This window comes from Dermochelys coriacea, chromosome 1, assembly GCF_009764565.3.
Source record: "Dermochelys coriacea isolate rDerCor1 chromosome 1, rDerCor1.pri.v4, whole genome shotgun sequence".
In the NCBI taxonomy this organism is placed as follows: Eukaryota; Metazoa; Chordata; order Testudines; family Dermochelyidae; genus Dermochelys; species Dermochelys coriacea.
This window is the reverse complement of record NC_050068.2, coordinates 116,967,101-116,991,450: the sequence shown is the minus strand read 5'-3', so window position 1 is coordinate 116,991,450 and position 24,350 is coordinate 116,967,101. Positions and strand designations below refer to the sequence as shown.

Below are 24,350 nucleotides of genomic sequence, written 5' to 3'. Positions count from 1 at the left end.
TGAGATATGAATAGCATAAACAGCCCCAGAGGTACTTGAATTAATAATTCCTGTTAAGAAGAGAACAGGAAACTGAGGGAGAACTTCCTGGTAGGATACAAGAACAATCTCCAAGGCACTCCGAGAGGAGGTTTTGGTGTCACTGGAGGATTGGGCTCACAGAAAGAAGTCCAAACTGTTGCACATAAAAAAAACCCTTGCAGATTTGATGGTCTCTGATTAAATTTTTTAGAGATTTCAGTCAGCAGCCTCCTTTCTGTGGTCTACTCCAGCTCTTCCTCTGGTCATTTCTTTGGCCTTGCTGCCTGGCCAGACTTTCTCAAGTTCCTTTTCTGTGTTCCCTCCACCCTCTTTCAGTTCATGTTTTTGGTTCCCAGTGTTCTTTATCTGTCACTTCTTTTTGGTTGTTAATGAAAGTGAATCATACAATGCCTTTTATTGACCAAATGCATCTCTGTCCTTTTCTGCCAGATGTTTTTGGGGAAGGGTGCACTGGAATTAGCCAGCAGGCTTATTACATTATAATCCAAAGGCTTTAAAAAGTTGATTTAAGTGTTTCACATAGTGATTAATAATGAATGCAGTGTTGTTTAAGAAATATATTTATTTCTAGTAGCAGAGACCACATCTGATAGGCACTGGTTACCAAAACAATTTCTGTGTCTACTACCTGATAAACCCTATGCAGTGGGAGGTGCCTTGAAATGAGGTTACATATCTTGTTCCTACAGGCATGAATTGCAGAAGCAAGTTTATAAAGTTTCCACTAATCTCTGGCATGTGCTGTAATAGAGGAATCAAAGCGGAGGACAAGACACACAGACTCAGTTGATTCTCTCCATTCTGAATTGTCCAACTGGTAGGTTCAATTTCTATATTATAATTTAAATGTAATTCTGTGTGTGATGGAGAGTCAAAATAAAGATCACACACAGAAAAATAATTCATATAGGAAACTGAACATTCTGTGGGATCCATTCCTTTGGCATGAATAATTGTATAATCTCATTTACATGATTCTTTATTTGTGATGTAAACAATGTTGAGTAAAAGAAAAGTGAGGGACTCCAAATTTGTCTAAAATACAGGTAACTTTGGAACTAAAATGAATGACCTCCCTTGAAATGAGGTTCAGTTTGAAACTAGCATTTGTCCTTCAGTTTCCTGAGATGAACATTTATTTACAATTCAAAGATATGAAAGATGCTTCTTGTGTGCAACTGGTTTTTGCAGCACTGTATTTTCCATGTTGATATACCTGCCTGTTTCAAAAGTAATCATTACTACACTATGTACAGCAATATGTACGGCACTATAATTAAAAACTGTTAATTTGAATGTTGGGCTTGCTGAAATATACAGTTACAGTTTTGACTAATGTGGAAGGTACTGATTCCCTTGAGAGCTATTCCTGGCACTAAGTCCAATGCTATGCTCATTATTTTAAAGCATCATTTGCTGTCAGAGTGAAAGCATTGTGTATTGCTAATGGTGTGAAAATAACATCTGAAAGATGAATGGGTGCTCATTATGAAGGCTTCTAAGATTTCTTCACATTACAGGTATCATCTGGTATTTTATATCAAAGTCATAAAACATTGTGAATGAGTAAATTACTATAGTATTAATTGTCAGTTTTTGCTAGTATGAAGTGTATGCATGTTATGTTTAGTCATATTTGTAAACAATATTATAAATAATATCCGTTATGTATTGCCAATATGCAAGTTTGGAAAACAGATGATAATTGTGTTTGTTAACACAGCTGTATTTGGGGGAGCAAAATTACTTTGGTAGACAACTATTCTTTATAATATAATAACTAGATCCTGAGCATTCTCACTGCCTTTGAAATCAAAGACAGCTGCTGCCACTTGGCACCTTACAGGGTCTGACATGTCTATTCAGAGAAATATGCTACAATGGAAGGCATTCCTGTGTGTTCAGATGTTGGATATACTAAGTCTCCTTCACATGGGTAAAGGTTTGGAGAACTGAGCCCATAAAGGTATATCTCTTCCTTCAGACCACGGAACTTATTATCAGGGTCGAAGGAAAGTTGCAGTAAAGCTGCTGGAGAATTACAGGAAAAGCTATTTTATCTAGAAAATTGACATTTTTGGAAGGATATTATGGAAATAAATCTACTGCATAAGTGGTTTTCCAAGAAACTGTTAGGTAGTTTTTACTTTAAACATATTGTACATTCCAAATATATCTGCAAAAGTTGTGGGTGGGGGATCATATTGCCCTGTAAATATACAATACTGCCACATAGCCTGAATCCTACATCACACTATTTTAAGAGATTCCACAAATGTTTGAGGGTCCCAAATCAGGCTGCCTCTGTCCCTCAGCCAAGATACAGGAGTCATTTGCCCATTCTTGCCATTCTGGAACCATGGGCCTGTCTCCTCGCACCTTGTATCTTGTGCAAACACTTGTACCTAATGGATGTAACATGCTACTAAATGAAAATGGTAGCATTTTACATCTGCTTTGTTCTCACACTTTGCATGAGTGTAAATAATAGCACAAGGTATAAGGTATTGGAGAACCAGGTCCATATTGCCAGGTCCATCAGTGTGTCTAAACAGTGCTAATCTCTGATCCAGCTTTTATTGAGGTCATTTGTAGATTTGCCATTGACTTCAATGGAAACTGGAAGCAGAATCAATTTTTGTTTTTTTTTAATTCCTGAAAAAAGTATGTTTGAAAAAAATACTTCTCTTATTATAGCTCAACATATGCTGTACATGAATCAAGATCCTGCTGAAAACTGTTGCCAAGGCACATACAATGAGTTTTAAGAATGTAGTGAAGAAGCAACACAGTGGCTAAAATTATTTGGGGAGAATTTATCCTTGCAATGCGACTATTTTGCACCCACTCTGCTGGTGCAAATTGATCACAAACCCAAAAGCCTCTCTAGGAAATACCCTTGGAACAAGGGGCCTCCTTTGCAATCTAGTTGTCACATCTGGTTCCATGTGACCCCTGATGCTAGTGATATGCCAGTTCCAAGTCCTGGCCAGTGCACAAATTAGGGCAACTGCTAGTTGTGCATTCTCTCCGCTCTCAGTCCTGTTGACTCTAGCTTGGTTATCTTTTGTTTGGATAATGTTGGCATTCAAGTAGTGTTCAACTAGTGTGAAGTCGGCTTTGAAGTTAAACTCTTAATGTGAACAAGGAAGTGCAGCAAGCATATGGACTTGTTTGCACTACAGAGTCTTTGCCAGTATAGTAATGTCAGCGAAGCACCCTAGTGTAGATGCAGTATATGCTGGCAAAAGAAGATCTTTTGCTGTCAGAGCTTCACCACCTGATCAAATGATATTAGCTATGCTTACAAAGCACTGTTCTATCAGTATAACTACATCTCCACGAGGAGTTTTGCTGGTATAGCTATATTGGCTGGGGTGAGTGATTTTTTTTCACACTCCTACCCAACATAGTTATGGTAGCAAAGCTTTTAAGTATAGACCAAGTCCTAGTTAACCCTTTTCTGTTACAGCATTATGTGTCCAGAGACAGAATTTTTGCAAGGCAAATATTCCTTAATTTATATAAAGAAGAATGTATGTTAAGGGATATAAATTTCATTCTCTAAAGATGAAAGCTTAGAATTTTTTAGTAAATGGCCAATGCTACCTCTCAAAAATTGAGAGTTGTGAGTGCTCATGATTTTCCATCAAGGTTCAAACCCTACCTTCTACCTATGGCATATCATATTGTTGCTTGCTTGTGCACACACAAACACACAGACATCACCATCTTGTCACACACATATCACCCTCTTGTCACTCTCTCTCTCACACACACACACATTCTCTCTCTCTCTCTCTCCGAAATTGGAAAGAGAGTTTGAGTTTGGACAATTTCTTAATCCAGGTAATATGTGCAGTTCTTAAAAAGCAGATTGCTACCTTTATTTTTTGTCATCTTGTTTAGGTTTACACTTGCTTAACAAAATAGCTCTAAAATAAGTAGTAAAACAATTGTCATTTTCACTGGGATAAATGCGTTATGGACACAGAACCAAGAGTTTCACAAAAACTCACTTGGAAGAAAACATTTCCGGATTTGGAGGAGAAGGAAAGTTGTTCTGAACTGCTTCATGCCTATATAATTTCCAATATTCTTGATAACCTTCCATTTTATTACTAGACCGGAGGGTGTCTTTTCATCTATGTGACTCTCAGTCTCTCTCAAATGATGAACAAATAGGTCCAGATTTTTAAAACTATTTAGGTGTTACTGTGCTCAATGTCACAAAACCTAACTCATTTGTAAAAGGGATTTAGGCACTCAGTAGCCTATGGCATACCCTTTTGAAAGTTAGATTTAGGCTCCTAAATCAGTTAGGCATTGCAACAATGAGCGCAGCAATGGCTAAATAGCTTTGAAAATCTGGGCTATTATGACTAATGGGTATAATATTTGTCTCTCTTCTTTCCCTGGAGAATATGGGGCTACATTTCCCTATTTAGGAAGACTCCACAAATGGCAACAGTTTAAAATTACTACCAAACTGGACCTCAGTTGTGGAATGAAGTCAATGGCACTACTTACATGCGTAAGTGTTTGCAGGATCAGAGCCCCCACTTGGATTCAGATTTGAGGTAACGTAGAGGTGGAAAGCTCTGCATTCCCTGAATTATCCAGCTGCCAAACTGAGGCCTTTAAAAATAAGATTTAAAACAAACAAACAAAATATGAGGAACAAAGAGAAGTGTTTTGATATTTATTGTGTAGAAAAAGCAGATTTTGAAAAATCTATGAAATTTGCCTAAAATTGCCTGAGAAGAGATTGCTTTCCTCTTTAGAATCTAATTAAAATTGTCTGAAAATGTTCAGCTAATGATCTAAATCAGTGGTTTTCAACCTGTGGTCTGCTGATTCCCAGGGGTCCACAGACTATGTCTAAAATTTCCAAAGGGGTGTGCACCTCCATTTGAAAGTTTTTAGGGGTTCACAAATGAAAAAAGTTGAAAACCACTAATCTAAATGGTTTCTAAAAATTTCCCACAAATTGTTTGCTTTTATTACTGCACGATGGCAGGGACGCTATAAAGTTGAGACTGAGATGACACTTTAGTTCTAAAATCTTATATTTTCTGTTGCTTCTGAATCTCCCTAAAAAGTATTGTATAAATTGAAACTCTCATATTTGCTCGAATTTCAGAAGTGATTTTTATTATCACATTTAAAAAGTCTGAGAAAAATCCCCTGTCTGCTATTGAGCTTACTAAGTTTGGAAGAAGGGGAAAAAAAGTCTAGCTAGATAGCTAAATATAAAAATGGTGCTTTTCAATCTGCTCTAAAAACTCAAAACCAACTTTTTTTTACACTTCAGGCTTGGCATGTGCATAGCATTAGATGAAGAAAAAATGCAGTAGCTTAGTTTGAAAATATTTGATGCTGTCAAGGCTGATTCCCCACTCTGGCACATTGAGTGCAGAACGTGGAGGGCCCACAAGGACTCTAAAAATTAATACTTGCTACTTCAGGTTTGTATTAAACTCCCAAAGTTACAGCTTTTCTCTGACCTTTGACAAGGTCCCTCTTACGTAAATTAAGTTGTCATGGAATAAGAGGGAAGATCCTTTCATGGATTGAGAACTGGTTAAAAGACAGGGAACAAAGGGTAGGAATAAATGGTAAATTTTCAGAATGGAGACAGCTAACTAGTGGTGTTTCCCAGGGGTCAGTCCTAGGACCAATCCTATTCAACTTATTCATAAATGTTCTGGAGAAAGAGGTAAACAGTGAGGTATCAAAGTTTGCAGACGATACTAAACTGCTCAAGATAGTTAAGACCAAAGCAGACTGTGAAGAACTTCAAAAAGCTCTCACAAAACTAAGTGATTGGGCAACAAAATGGCAAATGAAATTTCATGTGGATAAATGTAAAGTAATGCATATTGGAAAAAAATAACCCCAACTATACATACAATATGATGGGGGCTAATTTAGCTACAACTAATCAGGAGAAAGATCTTGGAGTCATTGTGGATAGTTCTCTGAAGACATCCACGCAGTGTGCAGCAGCAGTCAAAAAAGCAAATGGGATGTTAGCAATCATTAAAAAAGGGATAGAGAATAAGATGGAGAATATCTTATTGCCCTCATATAAATCCATGGTATGCCCATATGTTGAATACTGTGTACAGATGTGGTCCCCTTATCTCAAAAAAGATATACTGGCATTACAAAGGGCAACTAAAATGATTGGGGTTTGGAACAGGTCCCATATGAGGAATGATTAAAGAGGCTAGGACTTTTCAGCTTGGAAAAGAGGAGACTAAGGGGTAATATGATAGAGGTATATAAAATCATGAGTGGTGTGGAGAAAATGAATAAGGAAAAGTTATTTACTTGTTCCCATAATATAAGAACTAGGGGCCACCAAATGAAATTAATGGGCAGCAAGTTTAAAACAAATAAAAGGAAGTTCTTCTTCACTCAGCGCACAGTCAACCTGTGGAACATCTTGCCTGAGGAGGTTGTGAAGGCTAGGACTATAACAGGGTTTAAAAGAAAACTGGATAAATTCATGGAGGTTAAGTCCATTAATGGCTATTAGCCAGGATGGGTAAGGAATGGTGTCCCTAGCCTCTGTCTGTCAGAGGGTGGAGATGGGTGGCAGGAGAGAGATCACTTGATCATTACCTGTTAGGTTCACTCCCTCTGGAGCACCTGGCATTGGCCACTGTCAGTAGACAGGATACTGGGCTGGATGGACCTTTGGTCTGACCCAGTATGGCCGTTCTTATGTTCTTATGACCTTGGATCGGTAGATGCTGCCACCACCCAAGTGCAGAACACCTTTGAGAGACCAGGAAGGCTCACTTGGGAATTCCTTCCTGTGGGGTACCCTCAAGCCCTTTCACCCACTTTCCAAGGAAGAGCTGAGAAGGAAAAAAAAGAAATCAGCTGTTGCCACCAGCTAATTAAACAACATGTGCACAAAGCTCTTAAGAAACAAAAATCCAATTCAGTTCTTAGAAAAGGTAAATTTTATTAATTAAAAAAAAAGAAAGAAAATACATCTGGGAACTTAGGCTATTGCTAGGTTTTAAAAAAGCATCTACAAGGATTAAGCACTAAGAATAGTTGTTTTGAAGTCGAGCTTAAAGGTTATGAGCAAAACAAAAAACACCTGGGGTTAGCACAGAGGAATCCACAAGCTATAGACATTTTCTGATCTACTTATATATCTGGATTTTTTAAATGAGTAGTTTCTAGGTATGATACTGATAATTTTTTCATACCTGGCCCAAGCTCTTACAGCATAGCTCTGTCCTGTCTGCCTGTCCCCGGAGAACAACAACAGACAGACAAAAGGGAGTCTTGTTTCAATTTTTAAAAGTTCTAGCCTTCCCATTGGCTCTTTTGGCCAGGTGCCCACTCAATTTCTTTTACCTATGCATAGCAATGAGACTTTTTAATGCTTTACAGGTAGAGCAATTAGAGAACAGTTACCAAGAGGGATTTTATAGCTACTGGCTGGCTGGGTATCCATAAAAGGGAGCTACCACTCCCTGCCCCGCCCTGCTTCATTTATCACAGTCGCTTAAATAAAAGGCTCAGGACCGGCCCAGAACATTTTGGCACCTGAGGTGGGGAGTTCAAATGATGCCCCCTCACTTGGGCCAAAACTTTGAAAGGTCTCAATTCTGCCTTATTCCTGTTCTACTCCTCTCATGGTACTGCTCTGCTACCTACCCCAATAAAGGAGAACTAACGACTTAAAATGCCTTGTTCAAAAATTTTAAGTAACACTTAACTTTCAGACGCCTGAACAGCAAATGTAAATTTTCTTGTCTGCATAGTAAACACTGGCATTTTTATCGGTTTGAATAATCAAAGTGCTGCTTTCTGTGCCTTCTTGGTTGCAAAGATTTGAACTGCTTCCTGAAGGTCCACAGTCTGGGCCAGCTCATGCTCTATTGAGATGGTTGAAAGGCCGATCAGCCTCTCCTGTGTCATTGTGGAGCATAGATGTGTTTTTATTAACTTCAGCTTGGAGAAACTGTGTTCTCCACTGGCAACTGTTACAGGAAGTGTTAGAAGTATGCGCAGAGCAACAAAAGCTTTTGGAAAGAGCGTGGTCATCTTATTTGTGCACATATATGCCAGAACAGCCTTTAGAGTTGATCCTGCTGAAATGTATCTTGAAAGGGCTTTCAGTTCATCACCTAAATCACTTGCATCAATATCGTGCATGTCATCGTGTGTCAACCCTGTCTCTACACTGCATTGCTGGTGTAAGTCTACACACTCTACACTGCATTGCTAATGTAAGTCTTCTTCAGGTATAGTGAGGAGTTTTGGAATATCATACAACATCCCAAATATACTGCTGTGTTCCTTGAGCTGCATGAAACGTTCTTCAACTGATTGTATTGCACAATCTAGCACCTGGTTAAAGAATTCAACTTTGAATTGTTGTTTGGGGTCTCTTATGGGATTATCCTGTGCCTCGTAATCAAAATGTCGTCTTCTTCGGTGACTCTTGTATTCTTGAATGGGTGGGAAAATAGCTTCAGTGTGAAGTTCCTCTGTCAACTTCCATGCACTTTTCAGAACATTTTGAAATCCCTCCTCTGACCTGTAAGACTGTAGGTATGACTTTACTTTGTCCAGTTGTTCCATTGCTCAGATATATAAAGGTCAACACCTTGGAGTCTCTTGCTTACAACATTTATTTCAAACAGTATGTCATGCCACAACACTAAGCCACACAGAAATTTGAAGTTATGTATGTTTCTGGAGATTCCATTTCCTTCTCCCATGAACAGTTCCTGTTGTAGCATTATCTTCCATAATGGCAACTATGGCATCATCTATCTTCCCAATCTGGTGTTTGATAGGCTTTGTCACCTCCACTTGACTTTCCCATCATGTAGCACTCAGTGGTTTCAGTGTCAGAGAGGATGTTCCCAGATGTTGCTTCCAAATTTGCCATCGATGAGTTGATGCAGAGAAAGATACATAGATGCTTTGAATTACATTAAATAATTCAGCAGCCTCACTAGAAGTTGATGCTGGATCACTGACCACCAAGTTCAATGAATGAGAAATGCATGGGACAAAAAAAGCTCAAGGGTTTAACTCTTGGATCCATGTCTGCACTCCTCTGTTCTTTCCTCTCATGTTGGCACCATTATCATAGCCCTGACCTCTCATGTCAGCTTCCGCAATTCCTGTATCTTCCAGCTTTTTAAGAAGCACATTTGTCATACCAGCTCCTGTAGTATTATCAATGTCAATACATTTTAGAAAATCCTCTTTGACAGTCACCATTGCAGGGACATTTTCACTAGGTTCTGTTGTTGTTACAAAACGCACTATTAAAGTCATGTGTTCCATATGGCTGATATCAGGTGTGCAGTCCAGAATAACAGAGTAATATCTTGCTGACTTCAGATCTGCCACAATCTTCTGTTTGACTTTTGTTGCCAGTAACTGCATGATCTCATTTTGAATTGTTTTTCCAACGTAGTGGTGTGTGTACATTTCTCAGGTGGTGACTCTTCTTAGATACTCCTGGAGTAAAGTATCAAACTCAGCCATCAGCTCCACAATTTTAAGGAAGTTTCCATTGTTTGGCACATACAGCTGATCTGAAGTGCCACGCAGTGCTAGGTTTTGGGTAGCAAGCATTCTCACAATGGCAATGAGGCTTTTCCAAATATTTTGCCAGTAAAGAGATTCTGATGCAATCTTCTCCTGATGCTGATCATCTATGGTGGCTTTTAACCTTAATCTCATCTCAAGCTCTTTCCACCTATGGAATGCTCTCTGGTGATTTGCTGCCTTCTCATGGCACACCAGATTTCTAGCCAGATTTTTCCAGTTCTTTGTTCCTGTAGAATCCAATGTGGCTGGAACATTAGACTGGAAGAGTTTGCAACAAAAACAGTATGCAGCATTCTGAGTTTTTGAGTATATAAGCCATGGCCTCTCCACTTTGTCACCATTGGGGATTTCACACCAGTAATGTGTTGGATGGAAACATCTGTTTTCATTGTCTTTGGGGAACATGAAGTTTTTCACTTGCTGTGGCCCATGAAGTACAAGGAAGTCCCTCAGGCTACTGATCAAGTCGGTCCAGAGTCCTGGATCATCTAGACTTAAGGAAGTAAACTCAGGAGCAGCTGTTTCTTGTGCCTTCAGCACACTCTTCTCTGATCTACACTTTTCTTCAGGAATGTGCATGGTTATATCCATTTGAGATGGAGATATGGATGCTGCAGTAGCTGCCAGGTCACCTGCACTCTGACTAACTGGAAGATCAGGCATCTCCTCACCACTCACATCCTCACTGGGGCCGGAAGGCTTCCTGTGAACATTTGTGTCTATGTAGCTCAGGAGAGCTCCTTTCTGTTTAGATAGAAAAGCTTCCTTTGCTTGCTTTCTTTTTCTGAATGCTGCCCCAGAGTGTTGTTTTCTTCTTTCACTCATGACTGCTGATCTGTGCCAGCTATAGTGATTCTCAACACCAGGGCTGGCTCCAGGCACCAGTGCACCAAGCAGGTGCCTGGGGCGGCAAATGTAAAGGAGCGGCAGGATGTTGGGCTCTGGGGCGGCAATTCTGCCCTCGGCGGCAGCAAGAATTCGGCTGCCGCTCCGTCACAGAGTGTTTCGCGCTTGGTGGCAATTCGTCGGCCGCACCATCGCTCCGCCTCCGTGTTCGGCGGCAAGGTATTTTTGTTTTTTTTTCTCACTTGGGGTGGCAAAAATGCTGGAGCCGGCCCTGCTCAACACTCAATTGAAGGGGACAAATAAGCAGGCTGGTAGCAGGGCCTGAGTGAGGGAAGATATCAGCATCTTAAGGGCCTAACTGGCTCCTACTACTTCAGTTGACTGCCTGTTCTCCTCAAGTGGGTTCAGGGAAGCAGCAGGAAACAGGAAGCTCCCTGAGAAGCTGGTGTAAATCAGTCCAGGCTCCTGGGGGTGCTAGAGAGGTACATTAGAGGCTCCTCCTCCTCTCTCTCTCTCTCCCTGCAGCTGCTGCTATTTTCTGTTGTTCCGTCTCTCCTTTTCTCCTGCCTGCCTGTTATGTCTCTTGTGCCCTCCTTCCTCCAGCACAGCACTCCACCATCTCTGTGCATCTAGAGCAGAGAGAATACATATGCACCAGCAGCAGACACAATTTTCTGCACTCTGGGTCCTAGTGGTGTCCCCCAACAGTCTGGAACCTGAGGTAGGCGCCTCAGTTTGTCGCATGGTAGTAAAGACAGAGTACTTAACACGTGCAGTATGTTACTTACCTCTATTCCAATATCGTTCCTGCTTTCTTTATCTCCAAGCTAAGTTGTTGTAATTCACTCTGAATTAGGGTTCTCTTGAAAACTGATCTGCAACAGATGCAAGATGTGGCTTCCCAATTATATTAAGACATAACTTGAAGTTGTTGTGACATGTCATATTATGCGGTATTATTACTGGATATGTCACAAAAAATGGTAAAATAAAATATAAGATAAATGTTGAAAGCAAAATTTTATTTTGAAATGAAGTTTTTAAATTTTCCAAAACAGAGGTTTTTTTGGCATATCTGTTTTGTAGGAAATTTCAAAAATGTCAAATGAAATGTCAAATTTTCTTACAAAACAGAAATGCCGAATACAGTAAACTGTTATGGCTGCTTAGTTTAGCTGGATTGTACTTATGCTGTCTTCTGAGATGTTGTCTGGATTCTTCTTCCTAGTGTATGTGCAATGTGCCTCACATGGCACATTACCAGGATTCATCACTGAATTTGATCCACTGGTTGGATCATCAGCTTCCCTGCACCGGGCCAGGCACTGATAGGGAGTGCGATGTAAATGCTGATCCATGCCCTCTGTGTGTGGATTGAGCTAAGGAAAGGCTATATTTGCAAATCTCCACAAACGAATACCAGTTACATCATTTTTTCCCTAATAAAGTATTTGGTTGGGGAAGTGCTGAGCCACGCTGCTCAGTGTGAATTCTAGCAGGCATTGTGAAGTCTCCGGAACTTTCTGGTACCATATGTAATGGGAGTATGTCTGCTGCTACACCCATTAAGAGGGTGCAGTGTGCACTCCCTTCCTTGCACATCTGTTTGGGCCATGTCTTCACCTCCTCTTTGGATTCCTTAATGCCATTAATGGCACTAATCCTGCACAGTTCTTGTGCTTAGGTGATTGCAAGGGCTGAGGCTGACACCATCCTGCATAACGAGCACAAGAGTCGGAGGCTTCTTATGCCTTACCTGCTATTATGCATCTGTGCATGGGGTTGAGTACAACCTTGGCCTTCATTAGAATACCGAGATATTTTTCATGCTTGGATAAGCCAAGAATTGTTCAATAGATTTGCTCAAACTTTTGGAACAAATTCACCTTTTAACAAAGACCAATCTCGGGGAAAATCAGCAAAAATGAATAATTTTTTCAAAAACATAAGAACGGCCATCCTGGGTCAGACCAAAGGTCCATCTAGCCCAGTATCCTGTCTTCTGACAGTGGCCAATGCCAGGTGCTTCAGAGGGAATGAACAGAACAGGCAATCGTTGAGTGATCCATCCCCCATCACCCACTCCCAGCTTCTGGCAAACAGAGGCTAAGAACACTACTGTAAGCAACTAACACTGTAATGGCAGTGTCAACATAATCTAACTCTCATATTAGCTTATGAGGCAGATGCTATAAATCATTCTGCAGAACTAGCATACTATACAGTCAGCAGCCCGTATGACTCAGTTTATCATCCCCCTGTACTGTTATCTCTTAATCGATGTGCATCTTTATCTGTACTGCAGCGATAGTACTGTGGATGCAGTAAGAGAGCACTCTGCAAAATCCCACTCTTTATTTCTTGATTTAGAACCGTGATGGGCCTTCTGCACTTGATCCTGCTATCTACTTTCCTCTCAGTTTCCATGACATCAGAATCATGTAAGTCTCATGTTACAAATATGTGACTGTCTCTTCTACAGAAATAACTTGAAAGTCCCCAAATAATGGACACTTTACTTAAAACTAGCTGGCTTAGTTCAAACCACCAAGCACAGTTTAAAATTAGTCCCAGATAGTATTACCTAAGGTTATTAAAATACATCAACCACTGCCCGTCTCTGAGATATTAAACTAAGGATATGTCTTCACTAGCAACATTAAAGTGCTGCTTTAACATGGCTGTGTAGTCATGGCACCAGCACTCCGAGAGAGCTCTTCCAGTGCTATAAAAAAACCACCCCCATAAGAAGAGTAGCTACCAGCACTGGGAGTGCAGCTCCCAGCACTGGTGCACTGTCTACACTGCCATTTTACAGCGCTGAAACTTGCAGCACTCAGGGGGGTGTTTTTTCATGCCCCTGAGCGAGAAAGTTGCAGCGCTGTAAAATGGCAGTGTAGACAAGGCCTAAGCTTCGTTTGTCTGCTTCTGGTAGCTATGCAGGTGGAAGGTAAAGGTGCTTTATGAAAGGATAACTTTCTATTATTCTAGGCCCCCATTGCAACCATAAAGCAATCCTATTGTCCACTATAATGTGCTCTGGTAATTTAGTTTCATACCAAATCCAGCCTAAATTCCTTTTTCTAGCTCATAGGAAACATGTTGCACTAACAAATGCAATCTGAACTTGAAGTAAAGCATTTGTAGCAATGGGTGTGCTGTATGCTCATATGTTAATGAGAAGAGTATGTCACTTTGGATTTGCACTTATGTACTAAAAGCTAATCCACACCTGAAAACTGCATTAATTCAATTTAAAACTGATTTAGTTAAACCGATGCAACCACCTGTGTGGTTACTCTTATATCACTTTAAACCTGGTTTATAACAGCTTAGTTTCCACCTGGTGCAACTGACATAAGCCAGGTATAAACTGATATAGGAGTGGCTTCCTCCCCAAGTTGCACCAGTTTAACTAACTTGGTTTAAAATGAGTTACACAGGTACAGTTTTGTGTGTAGACCCGGTCTAAATTATACCTCATCATACTGTCCCATGAAGAATGTCTCAAGATATGATGCATTAATGATCATACAACAGCACGACTCCTTCTGAAATTTTATTGCATTTTCCTATTAAAAATGTGTAAAATATCAGATACTCACAGGGTGAAATTCTGGCCCCTTTGAAGTCAGTGTCTAAACTCCTATTGACTTTAATGGGGCTAGGATTTTACCCATAGTTTTGCCATGTATTTTTTCTCCAGCCAGGATTGGGAACTTTTTATTTTCTTCTTTTCCAGTTCATGCAATGGAAGACGAAGCTTTGATTGTAAAGTGTCCCCAAGACTGTCAAAATAGGACTGTCAAATGGTATCACACACAAACTAACCAGCTCATTCCTGCAGAAGGGGGTGGACGGATACATTCCTCTGGGCGATTTCTTTGGTTTCTGCCAACATCAAAAGAGGACTCGGGAAACTACACTTGTGTTACATGCTAGTAAGCAGAACACTGAAAAACGCAAGTTTTAAGGCTATAATAAGCACAGATGTCTGTTTTAATTAGATGGATAGTTATAATCCCAATCTATATAATCTCACTTATTTTCATGGTATCCATCTGAATCCCTGAAACTTTTATATACTAATTGCTATTTTTATGTGGTCATTTCCCCCACATTTTTAACTGCAAGAGAAATACAGTATCATGTGCATACCTATAAAGCAAAAATAATATTCAGTAGAAATTGTAGGTTATTTCTAGCTAATCCCTAGAAATATTCCACAGCCCTCTGTGTCTGATCTGTTTTTATTTTTATTTTTTTAAGTTCTAATTATAAGAAACAGTACACTGTGAGTGTGATGGTGTATCCACACAAACAAGGAATTTGTTTCCCAAGTCACATAAATTATCCAAATGAAACCGGAACGTTAACTTCTGGAAGAATTGTTTGCCCTACGATTGACAATTATGAGAATGCTACTATTGTCGAGTGGTATAAGGTAAATAAAAACACTAACAACATCAATGAAAATCAGATTATTATTCCAAGTTGCGTACAGCCAAGTGATGAAAATGTCTTATTTTTCAGGACTGCAAAGTTCTCCAAGGACCACGTGAAAAATATTTAATGGGAGAGAAGTATCTTTTTATTAAACATCCCCAAAAAACTGACGAAGGACATTATACTTGCCATTTTACCTACACACACAGTGCAAATGTATATAATGTATCAGCGACAAGACCCTTTATAGTTAAAGGTAAGATGGTCATATTGCTGCTTAATAAGATAAGGATCACTACATGCCTTGCTACAACAAAGTGAATTTTGTGTGTATAATTAAAGAGAAAAAGGTTCTCCACTAGTTTTTTGCTCCTTGATGATGAAGCTTGTGACCAGCTGCTTACAACAGACTTTTGTGGGTGGAGAAAGTTGAGATACAGAGCCAGGTTGGGCTCCATCTCATAATAATCTCTTTGCCTTCCAACACTGCCTTAGCTCTGAACTGTGCTTTGTGATCACATTAAATCTCCCAGCAGCAGCCTCTGACAACATTGGCTGTTTGATGTGATGATAAAGTTGCTGTTCTTGGGGCTATTCTGGCTGTGCTCATTTCTGGAGGCAAGAACTTGCTTGCTTGGTTCCCTCAATGGAGTGCCACAAGGTTCCATTCTGTCCCCTTTGCTGTTTGGTGAGTATATGAGAGACTACTCAGACAAAATTGAGGTGATGAATATGAACAGAGGGAAGTGTTTTGAGTTTTGTAGATGTGTTTTGAATTTAGTAGATGCATGAGTCTTTATTATTTTGAAAGTGTGGGGGCCTCTCATGAGACAGGAGTGGAATTTGGGGTACACTTTTGATTGCTGTCTTATCAAGGGGGCCCAGTGTTGTGACCATGGTCAAGGACAGAGCTGATTGGACAACAATTCCATTTTGCAGCCACATTTGAGGTTTTGAATTTGTTTTGTTTTTGATCCTCATTGGAATGTGGCGTGATTTTTTTTTCTTCTTCCTCTGAAGTATAAGAGATGGCCACAGCTGAGGATGGGACACTGGAGAGGGAGGACAGGTGCTCTGAGATGGTACCAAGCATTCTCTCCTCTCTCAGGTGCTTGGCTGGTGGGTCTTGCTCACATGCTCAAGGTCTAACTGATTGTCATATATAGGGTCTGAAAAGATTTTTCCCCCAGGTCAGCATGGCAGCACAAATGGGCAGATTGTTTCTCCAGCACCAGGCCTGGTTCACTTGCAATGATCATCTGGGCATATCTCACTTAACTAATTCCCTGCCACTGCACTGGTGCACCTCGTGTTTTCTGATTATGACACACAATCATTTAGAGAGTTGAGGTAGGTAAGGTAATATATTTTATTTGACCAACTTCTGTTGGTGAGAGAGACCAGCTTTTGAGCCACACAGAGCTCTTCTTCAGGTCTGGGAAAGGTACTCCCAGCTTCAGCAAAATGCAAGGTGGAACAGATTGTTTAGCATAAGTAGTTAGCACCTATTCTGAGGGACCAGTCCAGTACATTCAGTACATACCCATGATCCTTTAGGGCGTAGCAAGGCCCCAGATGGTCCTGGTGCAAGAATAGATTAGGGACCCCTTCCTAACACTGAAATCTAAAATTTTGCTTACTTTTATCTTCTTGGAAAATCAAAACATATCCAACTTATCCATAAATACACAAACACAATATGCGGACTATGTCTACACATTTTTGCAAGCTATCTACACATTATTTACACATTTGTACAAAATTTTTATTTGTAGTACAGTGCTAAATTTTATAGTGCAGGAGCCCTGCAGAGATGATCTCATGTTGGTAGTTCTCGTGTGTGATGTCACCGTAAGATACAGCACCCATATATTAAACCTAACATTTTACCAGTAAATAGAGGCTAATGGAAGATCTGTGCAAGAACAATTCTGAGACTTCCCACTAACAAACCACACCCAGAGCAGGCATGCAGTTAGTCAAAAAGCCCAAGAGCTTTAGTCAATATTGTTTCAGAGTAGCAGCCGTGTTAGTCTGTATTCGCAAAAAGAAAAGGAGTACTTGTGGCACCTTAGAGACTAACAAATTTATTAGAGCATAAGCTTTCGTGAGCTACAGCTCACTTCCCGATGAAGTGAGCTGTAGCTCACGAAAGCTTATGCTCTAATAAATTTGTTAGTCTCTAAGGTGCCACAAGTACTCCTTTTCTTTTAGTCAATATTGTATTACTCCAGATTCAAGCTGGTGCATCTCTGCTGGAACTAAAGGAATGGAGTTATTATACTGCTGTCAAAGGGGAGGAATGCAATGGGGAATTAAGCCCCAAATCCTGAATCCACAATTTTGCCAAGGAAATACTTGGCAATTTGCACACGAAGAGCGTTTGCTTTGCATTCGCCAATCACACAACTGTGAATTAAATGCAAATAAGTGTTATCACCAATTTCCAGACCACTCCTGAAAATGTGGTCTCCAGAAACCAAACACCAGGATCCATGCTGCTATTAAGTTAGAAAACCAAAACCTAGTATAACAACAACTGCCTCTTCAGCACTTTTCAAAGTTCATGACTCCTACTCCATTTTCCATTACTGTCTAAGTAAGGCCCTTAAGCTATAGCTGTTTCCATACAATAGAAATGTTACCTGACCTAGATAAAAAGTCATCTTCCACCAATATCTGTAACATCTTCTATGGACTTCTAAGATACACTCACTAGTCAGATAGGGTTTGATCCTATCTCAGATGGGGCAAGATTTACTGGTATGCTTCAGCTACTTTCGGGCCACTCCAGAAACCCAGTTTAGCTGGCTTATCAAACCAGGTTGATGATGGTTTTCCATTGTCAAAATGTTGCACAGGAGCTGGAGTGCACCAGTTAATTTAGCCTAGTTAGGAGAAACACACATTCTTACAGTGAAAACCAATTAATTCTGATCAGGGCTTGCTCCTCATCTCCCCCCCGAAATCTCTTCCCCGGCCTCCTTAGCTTCCACCCCTTGAGGCGGGGTGCCCCATCCCCTGAAACTCTTCCCCTGGAGCCATTCAGCTCATCCACAGTGGGAACCTCCACACCCCCCTCTCATCCCAGCCTGCACCCCCTGCCTGTCTCCCAGCAACCTCCAGTCTGCTCTCTCATAGCTTCCCAGTTGAGCTCCTCACTGTTGAAGTAGCCACCACTGTGGCCTCTGCTGGGGCAGCAGGCCGTATGGGGGATGGGCACGGAGCAGCAGGTGTGGACAGGGTGCAATGTGACGCTTCAGCAGTGCTCGCAGTGCCACCAGGATTAGCTCCAAGCTGCTCAGCATCTGAGCCATGGCCACAGCTGCAATCTTACCCACACTGGGGATGGGGAGCCCACGGGGAGGAGGTGGGAATGCTTCTCGAGTGACTCAGCTGGGGGCTGCTTACTACTCCTCAGAGCCCCCACCAGCTGGTAGTCAGTTGCCTAGTCTGCCTATGTGTAGACTGTGGCATAACTACAATGGTGCCTAAGATATAGCGGCCTCTGCTGGTTGGGAACCCAAAACCTTAAGGGCCCAAGCACGACTGCATCTCATGCATCATTGTAGCTAAACCATTGCTTGAGGGCTTAATGTGCTGATCTAATTCTGGTTGTTGGGCTTGGTGTAGGGGTGGCTGGGTGGCGTTGGTGGCCTGTGATATACAGGAGATCAGACTAGATCGGCATGGCCAACCTGTGGCTCCAGAGCCACATGCGGCTCTTCAGACGTTAATATGTGGCTCTTTGTTGAGGCACCATCACTGGGTCTGGAGCTACAGGCGCCAACTTTCCAATGTGCCTGGGGATGCTCACTGCTCAACTCCTAGCTCTGTCACAGGTCCTGCCCCCACTCCACCCCTTCCCGCCCCAAAGCCTCCTGCACACCACAAAACAGCTGATCGGGAGTTGTGAGAAGGGAGGGGGAGGCATTGATTGGCGGGACTGCCAGTGGGCAGGAGGCGCTGCGAGTGAGGGGGTAGGGGAAGCTGTTAGGGGGGTGGGGCTGCTGACCTATTACTGTGGCTCTTTGGCAGTGTACATTGGTAAATTCTGGCTCCTTCTCAGGCTCAGGTTTGCCACCCGTGGGGTAGATGATCTTTGGCCTTAAACTCTGTGAAAGCTGGAGTCAGGGGTATGCAGCTGTGCACAGGTTGTGCCTGCACACTGGAAAATGTGGACCTTTAAATATGTCAGTAGCATTATTAATGGATATCTGAATTGCCAACTACCCCAAAGGACAAGTGACATCACTGCTAAAAGGTCAAGGAAAAGGAATCTACCAAGCTGAAGTGATGGGCAATGGTCCCTTGCTCAACTGCCTGAGGGAATTCCCCATCCTGTCTTTAAAAAAGATTTTAAATGTTACTAAAGAGCAATGTAAACAGGGGAGAAAACATGTAAGTGCATAACTAACTTTTCTTCTCCACCAAGTAGCTAAAGCAACATGCCTTAGAAAGATACTCTTTCTTCTTTCCCCTTGTTTATGAATATTGATGTAAAAATGCAACACAAATTAATAAACAACCTTTGCATTTAATACAAATATGCAGATTTTCCAAAGGATGTTGTCTTGGGAGTAAAGTCAGATAATTCTAGTAAATATATGGACCACTGGTGTTCTGGTGTTAGCTTGCATTTCTGCCTCTGCAATGCTAAAAGGTTAGCACTGCAAACTATAATGATAATGTGGTAAGGTTGTCTAACTCTTGCTTTCCTTTTGCCTTAATTTCAGAAGAAGTCTCTTCACCTATACCTCCCCAAATTCAGTATCCAACAGACAATGCTGTAATACAAGTGGCGTTTGGTATGTATCAACTTCTTATCTTAATAATTTTTAAATGATGTTCCTCAGTGGGTTGCCTAACTCGGGATTGATAACAATATTATTGATAGAATTCTTCACCTTGAGATTACTAGACTTCCATAGTGACCGAAAGTTATTTCCATTTAGTGGGGTATTGGGGCATTTATTAACACTCTTGGGGCCATTCTCAGGAGAGAGGCCAAGGAAAGATCATGTACACTGAGCTCTCCTCTCACTACTAGACATATTGCTTCCTAATCATAGTTTGGGTGCATTGGGCAGAGTGTGAGGACAGATTGCGTTGCCTTCTGTGCTAAAAGATTTCATTTTCCCAGGTTGTCAGTTTAGCACCTTTTGTGCAGAGCAGTGGGTTCTGTCTGGGTTCTCTGCTCAGTGTCCCCATTTGGTTCCCTTGTTTTAAACCTATGATCTACACTCCTATTCCTGCTCCCCCTCCCCGCTATTATTTCTCCCCTGGATTTAGTTGATCCCAGTTCCTGTGGCTGCTCCCTTGATTAAGGGGATGGACCTTTAGTTCGAGGTGGGTTCTGTCCACCTTTCCAGGACATCAGACAGACCTTTTGCAAGCACTTAATTTACTTAAAGAAAAAAATATTCTAAACTCTTTGCTATATTGAATCTATAATATCCTATTTGCAGGAATGTTAGAATTCCTCTCTTTCCCTTGCACATTACCAGTTTATGCCATGAAGTGTAAGATTTGTTAACCTTATTTTAGGCCTTGCCAACACAAACTTGCACAGATATAATTAAATCAGTTTTAATTCACATCTTCCATTATTTGGTGCAAGTCAGTACAACTCTTATTTTGGAATTTTGCTTGTGTCAAGGATTATTTACAAAATTCCCACTGACTTTTGTTTAGGTTCTCCTGTGGACATTAGCTGTAGAGCCCTTCTGGGAATTGGGAAGCAAAATATAGCTGTTGTTACATGGGAGGTTAATGAAATCAAAGCTGAAGATCTCGATACTTCAAGGTTTCGTGAAGACCGTCAATTGTAAGCACAGCATCATGTGAAATAATTTTCATATTTTGCAAGCTGTGCCTATCCATTAACAGCTAACAGTAACAACTTTCTCTACTAGTTTTATGGGACGTGATCGGGAATACTATGGAGAGTCCATTTTAAATATTGAGGAAGTAAAGGAAGAGGATCTTCTGTCGAATTTCACATGTATAGCACTAAATGAAATAGAACATGTAATGCTCACGGTGACATTACAGCTCAAAGTGCCTTGTAAGGGTAAGGTACCTTTCAATTTTCATACAGTTTGAAGAATCAGAAACATGTGGTTGTTTGTTTCAGCTGGCAAAAGTAAAATAAAAAAGTACCATCCCTCCCACTGTCACCCCACATGGTCAAACTATACAACATATATATACTATACAACTATATATACACACGCTATAATATGGAAAGTTTTGTTGGTGGATTTGTGGAGATCTGGTCTTGAAGATTTAGGATAAAATCCTGGCAAAATTCCCATTGACTTTGCTAGGGTCAGGATTTCATCCTCAGATTCTAGTGCTCTGAGGTAGGGGTTCTCAACCTTTTCTTTCTGAGCCGCCCCCCCCCCCCCCCCCGCAACATTCTATAAAAACTCCCAAGGCCTACTTGTGCCACAATAACTGGTTTTCTGCATATAAAAGCCGGGGCCAGCATTAGGGGGTAGTAAGCAGGGTAATTGCCTGGGGCCACATGCCACAGGGCCTCCCACGAAGCTACTTTGCTCAGGCTTTGCATCAGCCCTGGGTGGTGGGGCTCAGGGCCCCAGGCTTCAGCCCTATGCAGTGGGGCTTTGGCTTTCTGCCCTGGACCCTAGTAAGTCTAACACTGTTCCTGCTTGGTGGACCCCTGAAACCTGCTTGCGGTCCCCCAGAGGGCCCTGGACTCCTGGTTGAGAACCACTGCTCTGAGGAATAGGATTCTGCTCAGTGTAGAGTGTTGTATGTAGAGTATAAATGAGAGGTTCAAAATGACATGCAGGGGATCCAATGATGCGTTCATGAGCATGTTGCTGCCAAATCAGTCTTTCCTTGTGGCAAGATTAACCTTCCTTGAATCTATGCAAAGCAACCACTTGCCCATGTGCTTAGCACAACAGCCCTGTGCAGCCTGCTATGCACCACAGAACCAGGATCTAGATCTGAGTCACAGATCAGCGGGTGGCATAGCTCTGATACGAGTATCCGCTTCTGTTATCAGCAATGTTCAAATACTCTTTTTATCGCTTTTTGAAAAGAAACTATTGCTGCTAGTGCAGGACAAAGTCAAGAAACACAAAATCTTTAAGATCTTAAAAAAAAAAGTTGAAGGTTGAGCTGCCAGTTCTTGTAGAGCCCAAGGACTGCCATTTCCCTCTATTCTCTTCCAGTCAGGTTCTTATGTCACCCTCATCACTGCGCACCTTCCAGAAGTGAATTAAGCAATGTAACTAGCATTCTTTCCCCAAGGGAGAATTGTGTGTGCAGTGGTTTGTTTTGGTAGGCTGTTACTTTGGGGGTGGTTGTTTTTTTCATGTACATGCTGCTAAATGTGTATGTGAGAGAAGGCAGGTTGAAGAAGTGCACCATGCACTTGGAGCCGACGATCGTGAGATTTGGGATGATCCTTAGCTCCTGGGGGAGTTTGTTCCCCAGTCTCAGACCAACCCCTAAGAAAGTTCTATGTCCTGGACAGATGAGCTTGAAACTTTTATAACAGAAAGTTCCATTGTGCCTGAGGAGCAGAGCTTTTAATTATGGTCTCCATTCCAGAGCTTTGGGTGGTCTTTTAGGCTACATCTACATTACACATCACTGGCGGCGACATGTAGAGTATGCATAGCTGCACATCGCATTGAATAGCACACCATATCCACACTATGGTGTGTAGCTACATACGTCAGTGAAAGGCTCTGGTAGAGGGGAGGCAGTGGGAAAAGCCTTTAGCAGCTCCGCACTACAAGAGCCTTTCACTGCGGTGAGGCACCTCCCCCCGCCAGAGCCTTTCCCCGCTGCCAGAGTTTTTCCCTGTGGTGGGGCAAAGGCTCTGGCAGTGGGGCACTGTCAGAGATTTTCCCTGCTGCCTGGAGTCTTTCCTTGTGGCATGGAACTGCTGGAGCTTTTCCCCACTGCTGGACCCCATACCCACTGCTGGAGTGTTTTCCTGGGTTGGAGAAGGGCTCCAGAAGTGGGGAGACCGCGGGCACTACACAGCTAAAAATAGCAGTGTAGATGGGGAGGCATGGGTTGAGGAAGTAGAGAGCTGTGTAGGGTATGCATTCAGGTTCATACCCACAGCCTTCAGGTCTGTCTTTACTCACCTAAGCTGTGCCTCACTATCTACAATGCTATTTATACCTGTGCTCTGGGGACTATGCATGTATGTACACTACACCCCACCAGAAGAAGACTGCAGTGTAGACACACCCTTAGATATGCTAAGTGCAGGGCATTGAGTGCCTTGGAGATTGGATCTTGGCCTTTACTTGATAATCTCTGGGAAGCAATATAAAGAACGGGTTTGATATGCTCACAGCATCCCGTGTTGCTGAGGAGATGTACTTCACTGTCACTGCTGTTTCCAAAGGGCTGATGGCTTCATCCTCAGATATATTGCATTGCGCTAGTCCAAGACATACAGTGATGAAGCCTTGTATAACTGAGGCAAGGCCATTGTTCATCAGGATGAGATGGAATCTCCTAGCCATCCAGAGATGCTGCTGTGTGTGAGCTTAGCGTCAGTGAGGAATTCACTCCTAAGCTATGGACTGAATTGACCTCTAGTGGGTGTGTACTTTCAATCAAAGGAAAGTAAAGCCAGTGTGGCAGCCCCTGCAGTAATGTTGCTAGCCATAGGTATGGTAATATATGTCTCTTGTTGTGATTCATATACAACTGGGTTCGGAAACAATGACTAGCTGTGTATCTGACTTTCACTGTAAGAACAATTTTTTTCTCTCTGAATTCTGGGCAATGTAATCATTAAGTATCTGGTCCTTGCTGTAGACAAATCCTATTTTGTTTTTATCCATAGGTCATCAATAATAGTTCATGAAAGGCTCTTGAATGTGCCCACTTTGCTGCTGCCAGTGTGTGTGATGTCTTTCCCCCTCTGTCTATTGCTGCTAACGCCAAGATCCCTACTTCTGTCATTCTTGACTGTTGGTACCACCTCCAGGAGTGCTTATCCTCTGCTGTAGCTGCCTCCCCTCCTTCCTAACATGGCTCAACAATATTTATGGTGAAATGACAGTAGCTGGCATTTAATCTAAATCATTGATACAGTAGGGATTTCTTGTACCAGATGAATTATAACCATGCAATAAAAGTCATGTAACATGTCTCCCTTGTTGTTTTTTTCGGAAACAAGCAGACTTTTAAACAAATCCAATATCATCCTCCTTCACCATTTTCTTCCACTGTTCACAACACTGCGCAGGCCTCCCAGTGACCTCTGCTACCCCATTGTTAATGGCTCTTCCGTACAGTCCCCTTCTGCCAGTGATGTGCCTCCAACATTTTCACAAGGAGCCCCCATTATTATTATTTGTATCACAGGAGTGCTGAGAGGCTCCATGGAGGATTAGAGCCTCATTGTG

At 41.7% G+C, this 24,350-nt stretch overlaps 1 protein-coding gene across 2 annotated transcripts in view; it reads left to right on the top strand.

Annotated features, from left to right (window-relative positions):
- Positions 1-646: 646 nt before the first annotated feature.
- The window catches only part of IL1RL1 (interleukin 1 receptor like 1), a 37,075-nt gene continuing 13,371 nt past the window's right edge, over positions 647-24,350 (top strand). The window contains exons 1-8 of one of the 2 annotated variants that reach the window (XM_043513787.1): positions 647-859; positions 12,862-12,932; positions 14,234-14,432; positions 14,761-14,935; positions 15,025-15,193; positions 19,674-19,745; positions 20,632-20,764; positions 20,853-21,010. In XM_043513787.1, the coding sequence (XP_043369722.1) occupies positions 12,869-12,932; positions 14,234-14,432; positions 14,761-14,935; positions 15,025-15,193; positions 19,674-19,745; positions 20,632-20,764; positions 20,853-21,010 (970 nt within the window). In that variant the 5' untranslated portion in view covers positions 647-859; positions 12,862-12,868. The remainder of the gene's footprint in view (positions 860-12,861; positions 12,933-14,233; positions 14,433-14,760; positions 14,936-15,024; positions 15,194-19,673; positions 19,746-20,631; positions 20,765-20,852; positions 21,011-24,350) is intronic. The other variant, XM_043513832.1, reaches the window with a different exon arrangement.